The sequence below is a fragment of the Otolemur garnettii genome, unplaced genomic scaffold, assembly GCF_000181295.1.
Source record: "Otolemur garnettii isolate 467f Iridium unplaced genomic scaffold, OtoGar3 scaffold00081, whole genome shotgun sequence".
Lineage (NCBI taxonomy): Eukaryota > Metazoa > Chordata > Mammalia > Primates > Galagidae > Otolemur > Otolemur garnettii.
Genome location: NW_003852476.1, coordinates 4,257,901 through 4,272,176, shown reverse-complemented (window position 1 = coordinate 4,272,176; position 14,276 = coordinate 4,257,901). Strand labels below are relative to the sequence as shown.

Here is a 14,276-nt window from a genome sequence, read left to right as displayed (position 1 = left end):
CCCTCTCCTGGCTCTGTCCTCCTGGGTCTACAGTCACTCCTCCCTCTCCTGGGTCTGTCCTCCTGGGTCATTGCTCAGCATCACAGTCACCACCTCTCCAGGGCCCCCGTCGCTGCCAGAAGAGTCAAGGTGGCCCCCAATCTGATCAGACTCAGGCAAGTTTATCAACACTGGAGGGCGGGGTGAGGATGTTAACAAGAAATGCTTTCACATGAGGGATTACATATTCTTTTGCCACAGAAATCTCACATGACCATAATGGGTATAAATGAAACGAGAGCATGGTGCTCAAGTTCAGTACTGGAGAACTGTTGCCTTACGTCCTCCTCCCAGAGAAAGAAATCAGAAAAGCGGAGAAAACAAATGCTTTATTCAAAGGACATGAAAAAATTCATACTTAGAAAACTTTCTTTTTCCCATGGTGGTGGGACCCATCAAGGTTTGATAAAAATAAGGATCTCTTTGGTCTGAAACCCTGGTGTGCATTCCTGAACTCTGTTGTTGTTTGGTACAGTAGAAACACAGGGTTGACTGCAGTAGATGAAAGTGTGTCCGGGAAAAAGACTAAAGGGCAGATCTGATCTTTTCCCCATGAGCTGACTGAAAAGTAATTCTGATTGATATTTGTGATGGAAAATACTAAATCCTGTGAACAAGAACTTTTTACTGCAAGGATCCCAAACTTTCTTCAGGATAAAGAATTCATAGATTTCTAGCCATTTCTTAATTATGGACTCAATAGGTTTTTTATTTTTCTTGAGGCAGTCTCACTTTGTCACCCTTGGTAGTGTCATGGTGTCATAGGTCACAGCAACCTCAAACTCCAGGGCTCAAGTGACTATCTTGCCTCAGCCTCCCGAGTAGCTGAGACTACAAGTGCCCACCACAATACCTGGTTGTTTTTTGAGTGGGGGTGGGGGATATTCTCACTCTTCCTCAGGCTGGTCTCAAACTCATAAGCTCAAGCAATCCACCCACCTTGGCCGACCACAGTGCTAGGATTACAGGGGTGAGCCACCCGCCCAGCCAGACTCAATAGGTCTTTAGACTTCGGTAGAGGTCATGTTAGCAGGAGCAGTGGGAATATAGAGATGTAAAATAATATATGGACCACACAGAAAACAAGCGTGAAATTTAGTAGCCATGGCTTATGAATGACCCTACATGAGAAGCTCTAGACCAGCAGTTCTCAACCTGTGGGTCGCGACCCCTTTTTAACAATGAAAATACATTGCAGCATTAGGGAAGTTAAGAACCGCTGCTCTAGACTCTTGACTTTAAATCTCTCACATACGGCCCAGTGGTTCTCGAAGCTGGCGTTTATGGAACTAAATGCTATCAAGTAGCTGTTAAGCCTCAGGAGTTCTTAATTTAGGTTTCCACTTGATAGGAAACAGCTGATGTTATTTAAAAACATCTCACAGAAAGTCCTCCTTCCAGACCTCAGCCTTTTGAACAGTCATGTACCACTTAATGATGCTTTGGTGAACCATGAACCACAAATACCATGGTCCCGTACAATTATAACGGAACTGAAAAGTGCTGGTCATTTACAACCTCGGTGTCATAAGGACACAGTGTAACCCATCCCTCACGTATTTGTGGAGATTCTGGTGTAAGCAGACCTGCTGCTCTGCCAGTCATATGCAAATATATAGCACATGTACTTCCACACAGTACATACACTTGTAATGACTATGCTCCTGGTTATGTATTTATAACACTATACTTTTATTAACATTTTAGATTTCACTTCTTTTACTTATTAACACGAAGTTGGTTGGATGTGGTGGCTTATACCTATAATCCCAGCAATTTGAGAGGCCGAGGAAGAAAGATCATTTGAGGCCAGAGGTTTGAGACCAGCCTGGACGATGCAGTGAGACCCTGTCTCCACAAAAAATAAAACTCTCAGCTGGGCATGGTGGCACATACCCATAATTCTAGCCACTTGGGAGGCTGAAATGGGAGGAGATCACTTGAGCCCAGGCGAGGCTGCAGTGAGCTGTGATCTTACTTCAACTCTGTCTCTTAAAAAAAATCAGCTGTGAAACAGCTTCAGGCAGGTCTTCCAGAAGGAGATTGCTATCATAGGAGATGACAGCTCCATGCTTGTTCCTGGTTACTGTCCCCACAGTCCTTCTGGTGGGACAGATGTGGGTGTGTAAGATGGTGATATTGATGACCTCGACTCTGCATAGGCCTAGGCTAATGTGTGATGTGTGTTGGTTTTTAACAGAAAAGTTTTAAAAGTAAAAAAAAAATTAAATTCTAAAAATAAAAAAAGCATATAGAATGATATAAAGAAAATATCTTTGTATAGCTGTACACTATGTTTAAGCTAAGTATTATTACAAAATCAAAAGTTAACCCAAAAAGTTTGTAAAGAAGTTACAGTAAGCCAAAGTTAGCTCATTACATTTTAAGATAAATTCAGTGAAGTGTTAAATGTACAAGCCTCATCACATCTACAGAAATGCACAGTAACATACTAGGCCAGTGATTTTTCAACCACTGTGCAGTGAGAGGATCTTAGGTATTTTTAAGATCATTAATTAAACTATTTCTGAAGAAGTTTAAAACATAGTAAATATATTCTTCTTTTTTATTTTTTTGAAACAACATAATTTTAGTATGCTGTGGAAGTTTAATGATAGGTTCAGTGTGGAAAGGTTGAAAGCACCGTCCAGGCTTCCCCGTCACTCACCACACCCTGCTGACTCACCCAGCGCTACTTCTAGTCCTTCAGCCTCCATTCATGGCAAGTGCCCTATGGGGTATAGCAGTTTTTGTCTCTTTTATGGTACTTTCACTCCATCTTTTCTCTATTTAGGTATGTCTAGATACACAAATACTGGTCATGGTGTTACAGTGGCCTGCAGCACTCAGTACAGGGTCATGCTGTGTGGGTGGTGGCCCAGGCGCAGCCCAGGTGCGCCGTGGCCACACCACCCAGGTCTGAGTGAGCACAGGCTGTGATGTTCACAGTGGTGAGATCACCTGCCAGGGCCATCCATTTCTTGGAATGTATCCCTGTCGTGTCTAAACTACAGTAGTTTTATAGAGACGATCCTTTTGTCTCACAGAAATCCACGTTAAGTTATGGAAAAGAGGCAAAGTTCAGGACAGATCATGTAACCTAACCACCCTGCCCCACCGGTGGTCTTTATAAGTGATGAGTTTTTCAGGGAAGCTGAAGACATTAGAGTCGGTAAAATGATCTGAAAGTCCACGTTGTTCCTCCTTCTTTTTCTATCAATACATCAAGGGCAGCTGAGAGCCTGGGGTTTTGGACGTAGCTCCACATGCAAATGTGAAACACTGCAGGCCGTGATTCAGTTATTTTTGTGGGAAGGGATAGAGCATTTTCTAGCACATAGGAGAGTCTCTCCCATCTGAATGTCAGCTTCAGGGAACATTGGATGCATTTATCTAGGGACTGGATAAAAAAACGAGGTGATCAGCAGTTATAAGACTTTGAGTCCATCCCTCCCAAAGGTCAGAAGAATTAGTGCTGCTGCGTGTCGGGAGTGCACCAGCCACTGGGACACTTTGTTTTCAACCTGACTTTAAATCGGGTTGAGGGCGGCTAGGCAGCCAAAGTGATGTAGGACAATGGGAACACTGTCAATTTTCCGAGGATATACATAAAACATATTTCTTAATCTGTATGGGTGACACTTCCCATGTTGACCTATATCAAAAGTTAATTTTTAAAAAAGAAATGCTTAAAAATTAAAAGGTTTTGATTCTGGAGACTAGAGATTCTTTTCTAGACTCTAGTTGAGTAATTTCCCTAGTAGTAGCTCTACCATATGTGACGTGAAACTGTATCGCTAATACATAAACCAAGTATAGAAAGAGGTGGCATAGGGTAGCCTTCCAGGTCCCGTATGTACAAGTTTAAAACTATATATATATATATATATTTCTGATTTATTGAACAAGTGCAAAGAAGTCCGATGTTTCAATAATTCATAAAAGCACATATGTACACCCAATGAATTCTTCTCTTTATTGCTATTAAAAAAATGTACAGTCTCATAACACAGACAACATTTTTTTTTCTTGGTTCTATCTAACAACAGTCTTGCACCTAAAGACTGAGCGGTTCCAACTATTAAACTAATAAGATACAAGACATATGATTAAGTTTACAAATTATGATGCTTTTTCTTTTTGGCATTAATTAAAAAAAAACAAACACAAAACTTTAAAATACACACCCAAGAGAGAAAAGTGGCTACTTACACCAGCACCAATCTAAAAGTAGTTTTTTTGTTGTTTTGTTTTTTTTCCCAACAATGGCACATGGACTCACCTGCACACAGTTTTCGGGGAAAGGAACCCAGAATGGGAATGACAGAGGAGCCTACGGGGACGGCCACCTCGAGAACAGGATGATTAAAAAGGGCCAGAGGAACACGCCACACAAACTTGCGCCTTCACGTGACTCTCTTTCCACATGTCTGTTCCTCAGACATTTTTAAGACAAAGCCATTTTTAAAATAGTTTCAAAATTGAGCCAGACCAAATTTTTCCTGCTATAAGTAGAAAATAATATACATAGAGGCACTTTAGTTAAGGAATAGACAAAACCATCATCTGTCCTACTCTCACCCCTCAGTCTCCATCTGCCCCTGCGCTGTGACGGACGTGCAGACGCTGGTTAACTAGGAGTTGGGGGGGGGGGCAACCTCTGCTTTGTATTTCTGACAGTTTTATTCACTAGGAGTCATTTACTTCCACGTAATGTGTCGAAAGTCGCTAAGTTTGCAATGAGGAAAAAAAAGTAAAACCACAGCTCTTGACAACTCTTAGAGCACTATTTCACAGCTTTCACTTAGCTCAGACACCTCGCCATCTACGCTAAGCATTATAGTTTATACAAATTATTTTTAAATAGCATGATTCCTGTACAACACGCACATTGGTATTCTATTCATCCCTAATATCCCCATGGCGGCATAAGCTCTTTTGGGGGGAGGGACTCTGTCTTGCTTACTGTAGTCCTACTATGCCTGGTACACAGTAGGTACTTAATAAATATTTGTTAATTGAAAAACTCAATTTAGTGAGTAAATTATCTAGTGCAACAGGACAAACTACTCTCTCCACAGGAAACCCAACCACAACAGGATTGATGGAAAGGAAAGAGGAAACATTAGACTTCCCCCAACTACAAATAAATAAAGCAAAGAAAAACAAAAAAAGTAACAGTCCTCTTTATATAGCATATAATTTAAGGATATTAAGCGCTGGTAGGTTAATGGGAAGCATCTATATTTTATTTTCTAATGTTCATTGTGTTTATTCATTTCTCCCTGAGAGCTTTATTTTTTGGACTGAAATTTTACAGGTAGCTTTACTGACATACAATTTAAAATGACAATACATAAACAGCAAACCACTTCAAATACACTTAGAGATAAACAGATCTGGGCATATCTGCTGATGCTGTTGGCATTTTGTGCATTCTCTTAAGTGTCGTTAGGTTCAGACCTATATTTACAGAAGATGCAGCGTTTACTACAAAACAGAAAATAGAAAATACAACAGCAAAAAAAAAAAAAGGCACCCCATTAAAAATAATTTTTTTTAAGGATCTTTATCCCTTCAGAGAATTCTACGTTGAAGTCTTGGGTGGGTTATTCTATTTTTAAGGTTTATATATCTATACTGTTAGAACAAGAAGCACATTCTGGTAATCATGTTCTTTAACAAGAGTGTGAATTGCATGTACATAAATAGTGTTCTTTCCAAAAGCAATTTAAAGAAGTCATCAAGAGCACTTGGCAGAGAACTTGATGAAATTAGGGGGGACAAAAATTAATGTCCAAGTTTTAAATACACAGGAAAATTCTGATGGACATTCTGAATAATTCACATTGTGTGCAAGATGTTCTTAATAAACACTAACCGACTGTGTCCCCACACCAGCGTCAGAGACTCTACGTGGTCCTGTCCATGACGGATGCCCTGCACCAGTGACACATTGTCAGCTATAAAAACTGCTTTAAATCTATTATTTTTTCCAACTTCAGTTCCACTGATGAAAATATACCAAGTTTGGAAACCACAAAATATCCTACAAGCCTCTTTTTTTTTTTCCTTTTCTTGTTTTTTACTCTAGGGAATGTCTCTGTCGTCTCCTCAGGAGAGAGTGTTGTGCTTCCGAGCAGTCACGGTGTTCAGGGAGAGAACGTGAGCCACACTCAGTGTGAACGCACACACGAAGGGTTCTGAGCTCACACAGCAACGACACTTTTAACTATACATGTAGGTCTCCAGACAGCACTCAGACTTTATATACAGGTTTTAATATACACACACACGCGCACATTTACATACACACGGTCACACACCTGCTCACAGGTGGAGGAAGAGGTTGCCACTGTTTGGATCGCAAGGCAGTGTATTGAAAAGTTCTAGTCACTTCAAAGGGCTGCTAATGCGCTTTCTAAAAAAGCATCTGTGGACAATCAGAAGTTAAGTTTCGTGACTGGCCTCTCTCGGCTGCTGTCCGTCATCTGGTTGGTAATACGTTTGCGATTCCGTTTCAATTTAGAAAGGTCTTTGTCAAACACTTCCCCTGAGCGTAGAGCTGAGACGAGGTCGTCGAACTCTCCGCCTTCTTCACTGTTCTCTTTTGCTTTTCTCAGTTTACGTTCCCGTTCGCGTTGTTCTTTGAGCTGCAAATACAAAGAAACCTGTCAGAGAAGTGTCGCCATCTGCGTCTTGTTTTCAGGGGAGACGACGCTTTGGGCTGCACTTGCCCACCCCCTCAGAGTCTCAACAAAGGGGTGACTGGGACATGCATCCCCAACAGCGAAGCACTGGACAGCAATGAAAAATTACCACTGCAGTGTGGCTAGCCCTCATCATTCAGATTTGAAGTGAACCTCCTGATACTCTAGTGAAAATGAGAGCCATTGAGGCAATGTCTGTCATTATAATGGAAAAGTTATCACTATTATATAGACCTCAAATATTTGTTTCCTTATGGTATGGGGAAGTACAAAAGTTTTGAGATACACAAAAATCAAGAAACATAAAATCCGTGTGGACAGAAACAAATGAAGCCCTCCCAATAACACCCATACGCTGAGCAAGTTCCGACTTGCACGGGTGAATCAGAAAGGACGCTGTCAACTGAGTTTCTTGCAAGTGAAATATTGACCATAACAAAGTCTGTCTCAAAACTTTTGTAGTGACCCACGTGTAGCGAAACTAAAGCAAATGGTCATTGTGCCTCTTTGCTTACATTCAAGGCTTAGCCTGTATCTACTGTGGATGCCTAAAACTTGTTGCTCAAGAACTACCATTATTCAAAGCCTATAATACCACACATGTTAGAGAAAATTTGGATAATTCAGATAAATGAAAAGGGGAAAGAAAGTGTCTTTAATTCTATGACCAAGAGACAACTATTGTGAAATTTTGGGACTTTATCCTACCATTATTATTCTATATTTATTAACACTTATTTAAAAAAATAAAATTTTATGATTTCATGTAGAAATCATTTTGTAGGCTTCCCTACATCATTAAATACTCTTTGAAGGCATGTCTTTTAAGAACTGCTTAAATGCCCATTATACAGCTGTTACACAATTTAGAACTAATGTCCGATTGGTAAACATTTAGGTTGTTTCCAGCTTGGGGCTATCATAAAGAATGCTGCCCTCTTTGTGCAAATTTGTGATGCTTTCTTTAAAATAATTTCCTAAGAAATGGAATTTCAGGTGAAAGGATGTAGAGATATTTTTAAGGCTTTGGATATGTTCTATCAGATTGGCCAAGAAAGACTTGAGACCGATGTAAATTCCCAGCAGCCTTCTGAAGAGCTCCTGGCCAGGCGGCAGCCACAGAACTTTTAGGAGGAGGAACTGGCCGCTGTGCCAGCCTCTTACCTGAGCTTCCATGCGCGCTCGACGCTCTTCCTCTTCCTTTCTCCTTCTCATGTTTTCATTCTCTTGTTTGGCTTCTGACACAGCTTGAAGAAACTGATCAAAAATGCCAAAGAACTCATCTGGCTGTATTTTGCCAGCCTCTTCCCCAAAATGCTTCACTGCTTTAGTGAACTGGAAAAAAGAGAATTTTAAGTTCAGCATTCCAAGAGATTTTTATAATCAAATATTATCCTCTTTAGAAGAACTAAAGCTCAAATTGAGACAATTTGTATTTATTTACTTTTTTAAGAGATGGGTTTCCCAGCAGTTCCCAGGCTGGAGTGCAGCGGCTGTGCACAGGTACAAGCATGGGCACCATGGCCTTGAAACCTGGGCTCAGCGATCCCCCGGCCTCTTAGCCTCTCAAGTAGCGGGGACTACAAGTGCCCATCGCAGCCCCCAGCTGAGTGAATAGAACTTGATGGATTCGGTGAGCCTCTCTCTTTAGCTGTAGAACACGTCTACTAATCATTTCTAAAGTAAAAATTATAATACTCTTCAACTTTTGAAACCATTTATTCCTTTCTACCTCATTTAAGCTTAACATTTATAATGACTTCCTATGGCTTTTTATTAACTACACAGTAGTAAAAACAAGAAAGCAAAATATTGCAGGGCAGAGCACCCCGAACATAACACTAACAGCAAACTCAGCAGGGGTGGGGTGACTTGCACTTTTAACTTCTCTTTGAAGTAGTTCAGTATCAGTTATTGGTGCCATATGGTTGGCATATGGTGCCATATCGAAAGCAAATGTGAGCCAGTGCTTCTCAACCACTTTTCCTAACCATAAGCAAAGCTGGTTATTTGTCTGAACAGTTCCTGGGCCTCAATCAGAAAACAGTGACTAATGAGAAAATCTTTAATGCAACCCAAAACTTGCGATTAAGAATACAATTTTATTCCAAATCTTTTGTTTTAGAACATTTTTTTCAATGCCAATCTTTTTAAACAGCCAAAATGCAAAATATTAAGGGAGAGTTTTTAAAAATTAAATAAAAATACATGTATACAATAGCAAAAGTATATCTAGTCTCTTTTTAGTTTTAACTGTTTCTGTTTTTAGTTCTTCTAGGAGTTATCTTCATGATTTGAGATAGCATGCTTTCAACAGTCTTAGCAGGATCATAACTACACAATTGTTATGCTTAATCAACAACTTGAAATGTTCCAGATTTTAAATTTTCTTCATGTTTAGACCATGACGTACTGATGTGCTTGCCCCAAACCAATAGTTCCTAATTGATTTTACCTTTCTTGCTTCACTTGTCTTGGTTATATTAAGTTCTTCTAATATTTCAGTAACATTATCTACCTTAAATAAAATACTTTAAATAAAACAATTTGACTGATAAATATATATGTGACAGTTTCTAATTGTTGTTTCATATCTTTAAATTTATCATAAAAATGTTCCCTCTCTCTTTTTTTTTTCACTGAGTTGTTCTCAAGGTTTTACTTATTTGGAAATATTCTATCAGAAAACAGAGCTCTTTGGGGAAAAGCGTAACATTCTTCACACGCCACAGACAGTGCTCTCGCTTGCTCCAAGGTTTTGTGAACTAATTTCTAAAGAGTCTTGGTATGAACAAAATAGCAACAGACATTCTACAACTGAGTTTATAAAACATTCAAGTTTATATCCTTCAAGCCATCCGGAATGATCTTTTTATCTAGGAATTTAGTGATGATGTCATGTATATTTGAGTCTTAGAAATCAAAAGAAAACTGGGCCCAGATTAAAGTTCCCACACTAAAAAAAAAAAAAAAAAGTAACTTTTGATTTTGTGTGTCTGTGTTTAAAATTAAAAATCAACTATCCAGCTGAGTCTTGGGTCCCTTATAAAGCAGGTGCTGTACTGCTCAGTTAAGGTATCCACACAGGGGAACCTCATCCTTCCCAAAGCACAGACTCCAAAGTGGCGAGGCCCACATGAAACCTGGGTGGGGCTTTCACAGTGTCAGAACCGTGGTTTCTGACAGCAGTTGACCTGTTTCCACGATGGGATGTCATAGTTTGGACCCTGAACAGCAGTCATTCTTACAGACATTGCCTTCTCCTTTATTTGACAAGGTGGGAGAGGAAGTCTAAGACCGTCTACTTCTACTTAACTGGTGTGTGTGTACACACCTGTAATTGTAAGGTGACCACAGAAAAATGATAACCACTTACTCAAAATTCAAGTAAAAACAAGCATGTTCTGACTGTAAGAGAGGGGCAGTATGGGGGAAATAATGGGGTGGGGTAGGGGCTGGACACGGGTTCCAGACGACGAGGAGGGGGGAGAAAATGACAGGATGTGTGTGTGCATCGTACAAACACACGTGTGTGTCTGCAAAAGGAAACACCAGGACATAAAGAGAAGCTGGGTGGGGCAGGAAGTAAGGGTCTTGGTTATTAGTCAACAAAAGTGTTCTCTATGAGAAAACAAAATTTTGAAAATAGCAAAAATCATAAAATGAAACATCTTACAAAAAATAAATTTACTTCTTGCAATGAAGCTGTCAATTACAGGGCAGCTCCTTTAACCAGGTCTGCTGGAGACTTTAGTAGGCAGCATCCTGTCCTCCTAAGGGACATTTCATCCTGCCCTATTTTTCTTTTTTTTGAGACAGAGTCTCACTTTGTTGTCCTCAGTAGAATGCTGTGGCATCATAGCTCACAGCAACCTCAAAGTGTTGGGCTCAAGTGATTCTCTTGCTTTAACCTCTGGAGTAGCTGGGACTACAGGTGCCTAACACAATGCCCAGCTACTTTTTAGAGATGAGCTAAGGCTGGTCTCAGGCTGGTCTCAAACCTGTGAGCTCAGGTAATCCACCTGCCTCGGCCTCCAGAGTGCTGGGATTATAGGCGTGAGCCACTGCGCCAGGCCTGCCCTACTTTTCATCAGCTACTCTTTTCTGGGTCTCAGAGATAAGTACTTTCGTCCTCAAGTATATTCTGGCTTTATACTATTCATAGCCTTCAAGGTCTTGCTAACCTAAAGACAACACTGGCCAGTTAGACAAAGAGTATTTTCACTAATCACAAGTTTTGGAAATGAAAATATACCTATGACATACAAAACAATGGAATTGAGAAACAATTTCCTTCCTGTGCTGTGATGTCTGGTTCTAGTCCCCACTGCTTCCTGTACAGTATAACTAATACCTGAAAGGACCCAATTAAAGCTCAGCCTGGTCAAACAACACTCAGCACAAAGAGGGGAACGTACCAGGTCTTTGGCTTCTGCTAGAAGGTCTTCAACATCAGAGAAACTGAAGCTGGCTACTGTGATGAACTGGCTGACAACAGACACAAACTTGTCTCCGGGCTGTGGGGGCTGAGACTTCTGATATTCCAACTCCTTAAACACAGGAAATGAGTAAGATCAGCACAGGCCTCACATACAGACACACCTTGTCTTATATTCCATATGCCTGAAACTTAATAAGCAGAAGGGCAGACACATCATAATGGTTCTAAACATTTTGTGATACTCCAGCCCTTCCTCCCACCATGCCAAACCCATGCCCACATGCACAGGCATATCTCTGCTTTATCAATGTTCTAGCTTTAGAAAGGAAGCAGATTTGCATTCGGATAAAACTAAGAGAAGGTACACAAATAATGGGAGCAAACTGGATTCAGAAGGTCTGTGAATGAAAACAAGAAACTGCAGATATTCTATGCTCAGACTTCTAGTGCCTTGATTTTTCCTTCTTTTTTCAAGTCTATTTACTACCTAAAGCATGTAAGCTGGGTTAACAGAACTGCAGCTGTAGCATCTGGCACCATAATTGTCTACCTTTTTTTTTTTTTTAATTTTTTTTGTAGAGGAAGAATCTCACTTTATCGCCCTTGATAGAGTGCTGTGGAGTACACAGCTCACAGCAATTCTCTTGCTTCAGCCTCCTGAGTAGCTGGGACTATAGGCACCCAGCTATTTACTTTTTGGTTGCACTTCGATTGGGACCGGGTTTGAACCCGCCGCCCTCAGTAGATGGGGCCGGCGTCCTACTCACTGAGCCACAGGCACCGCCCTCATCTACCATATTTTATCCTATCCACACAGTCAATTTTTGGGAACAGGCCGGGAGGAGAGTTAGTTTCTTGATATTTATCCATATTCCCCATTAGCACAGTGATGAACACAAAGATGATTCAAACAGAATTTCAAGAATTAATTTTAGTCTTTGCCAGATGCACATTCTTATTTAATGCCCAAAACGCCTCTGAGAGGCATTATTACCTCCATTGTACAGACATACAAATTAAGGCTTAGAGAAATTAAATTCTTTGCCCAAAGCAGCTCATCAGGGACAGGGCCGGAATCCAGAGTCTAGGAAATAATCATGCCTGTACCGACCGACCTAAACTCAATCACCCTTTTTCTCTTCTACACCTGCTTTGGCAAAGGTACTGGCGATCAGGAGCGGAGGCGTCAAAGGCTAGGATTCTGACACAGCACTCCCACTGGTTTGGTTCATACCCACGGCCAACTTGTCCTGGACCCGTTTCTCTACTTTTAAGGGGACGGTAAAATCCACATCACCATGAGACTCAAATGAAGCAACAGAAGGGGGACATGTACAGAGCTGCCTCGGGGGGAAGAAATTGCCACAGTTCTAGTCCTGTGGCCTGGAGAGTTGACTGCATGTATGTGTTTGGTTTGGGGATAAGAAAGCCATTTTAAAGTGTTTCATTTATGTATAATTTCATAAGAATTCCAGCTCTGATACCTTCAAATCACAGAATCAATTTATGCAAGAGCACAATCAGTACACACGGATATTTGGGCAGCCTCCTGCTGACAGTGAGCTGTCAGGGGCGGGGCAGGCTCCTGCACCCCTTTCTTATTAAGAGTGTGATGGAGGGCGGCACCTGTGGCTCAGGGGGTAGGGCACCAGCCCCCTATACCGAGGGTGGAAAGTTCAAACCCGGCCCCAGGCCAAACTGCAACAAAAAGATAGCTGGGCATTGTGGCAACTGGAGTCCCAGTTACTCGGGAGGCTGAGGCAAGAGAATTGCCTAAGCCCAAGAATGGAAGATTGCCAAGGCATTCTACTGAGGGTGACAAAGTGAGACTGTCTCTAAAAAAAAAAAAAAAAAAAATAAGAGTGTGATGGAATGTATGTGACCCAAGGGATGGAGTGGTTTCAGCAAAAACTGTCCTCTTAGTAAACAAACTAAAACTCCCTTGGAACCCTCCATACCCAGGCCTTGCTTTGAAATGGCTCAGATGCAGGGGTCAGAGTCTCCATTATTAGGCCATAGGCTCAATGGGACGGGGAGAAAAAGAATTCACTCAATTTGTTCATCTCCCTTTTTTTGGTAAACTGTGCCTTCTCCTTCCCCTCCCCCCCAAAAAAGAAAGAAAAATGAAAAAGAAAATAGAAAGAAAAAAGAAACTCACATTGTTCCTTAATACATTCAAAACAAAAAAATTAGACATTGTGACTTAGTCTTTTCTAGAAGTTTCTTTTATAAATTCAATCACTTTCTATGGCGTAGTTTTGTGATTAAAAAAAGAAAAGAAGGGGAAGCACTCAGGCATTACTGACAAGTGATGTGAGATACTTTGGAGAGGTGGCTCCCTAGGCCACCTGTAGTCAGGCCCCTCCCCCACGTGGACCCCAAGCTGGGCTGCTGCTCTGCCCACCGCTTTCCACCCCAGCCTTCTTCTTGCTGCAGCAGCTCCTGCGTGACGCCCCCGTGGCACTGTGCTAACCCGATCCCATTCCACCCCAACTCCTCCCTGCCTCTGGCTGCCTGACCCACTTCCTTCCTCAGAGGCCTGGGCCCAGGTTGTCTTGCAGGACTCCTAAGTCACCCCACCCCATCCCACATTCCAAACCATAGCTCAGAGTTCTCCTTTTCCAGAAGAGAAGCCTTGTCCAGTATAACCTCCAGATAACCCTCAGTCCACTCCTCTCCCTCAAGGCACCCTCGTAATCACAGTGCTTATCTGGATGTGGCTGGGTTTGCTCTGACTATTGCAATACCCAAGGGCAAGGATTCTCAGCCGTAGCTCCCTGCCCAGAGCCCAGACTGCACACCCCAGCGTCTGCTCAGTAAACATGTGCCAGAGGCCTGACTCTAAGATGATGCAGGAGTCCTACAGCTCCACTTCAAGTGACCATCAAGGACTAATGGGACATGGAAGCTGGGAGGCCCCTGAAGACCTTGTAGCCCAATCCACTCATTCGAAGGAGGCCTGCCTCACAGGGAGCTGGGGCACTCTAGTCCTGACCTCAGCTCCTGTGATGCCTGGGCCTGCTTTCAGATTGCCTGGTCAAACACCACTTGCTTTTTCTTCTTAGTGGTAGAGGATTTTTTTCTTT

At 41.7% G+C, this 14,276-nt stretch overlaps 1 protein-coding gene across 2 annotated transcripts in view; it reads right to left on the bottom strand.

The window, feature by feature from the left end:
• Positions 1-3,995: 3,995 nt before the first annotated feature.
• DAAM1 (dishevelled associated activator of morphogenesis 1) overlaps positions 3,996-14,276 on the bottom strand; it is a 182,279-nt gene continuing 171,998 nt past the window's right edge. For both annotated transcript variants that reach the window (XM_003794419.3, XM_023515859.1), the window contains exons 23-25: positions 11,168-11,299; positions 7,914-8,084; positions 3,996-6,692 (exon numbers count right to left, since the gene is read on the bottom strand). In XM_003794419.3, the coding sequence (XP_003794467.1) occupies positions 6,483-6,692; positions 7,914-8,084; positions 11,168-11,299 (513 nt within the window). In that variant the 3' untranslated portion in view covers positions 3,996-6,482. The remainder of the gene's footprint in view (positions 6,693-7,913; positions 8,085-11,167; positions 11,300-14,276) is intronic.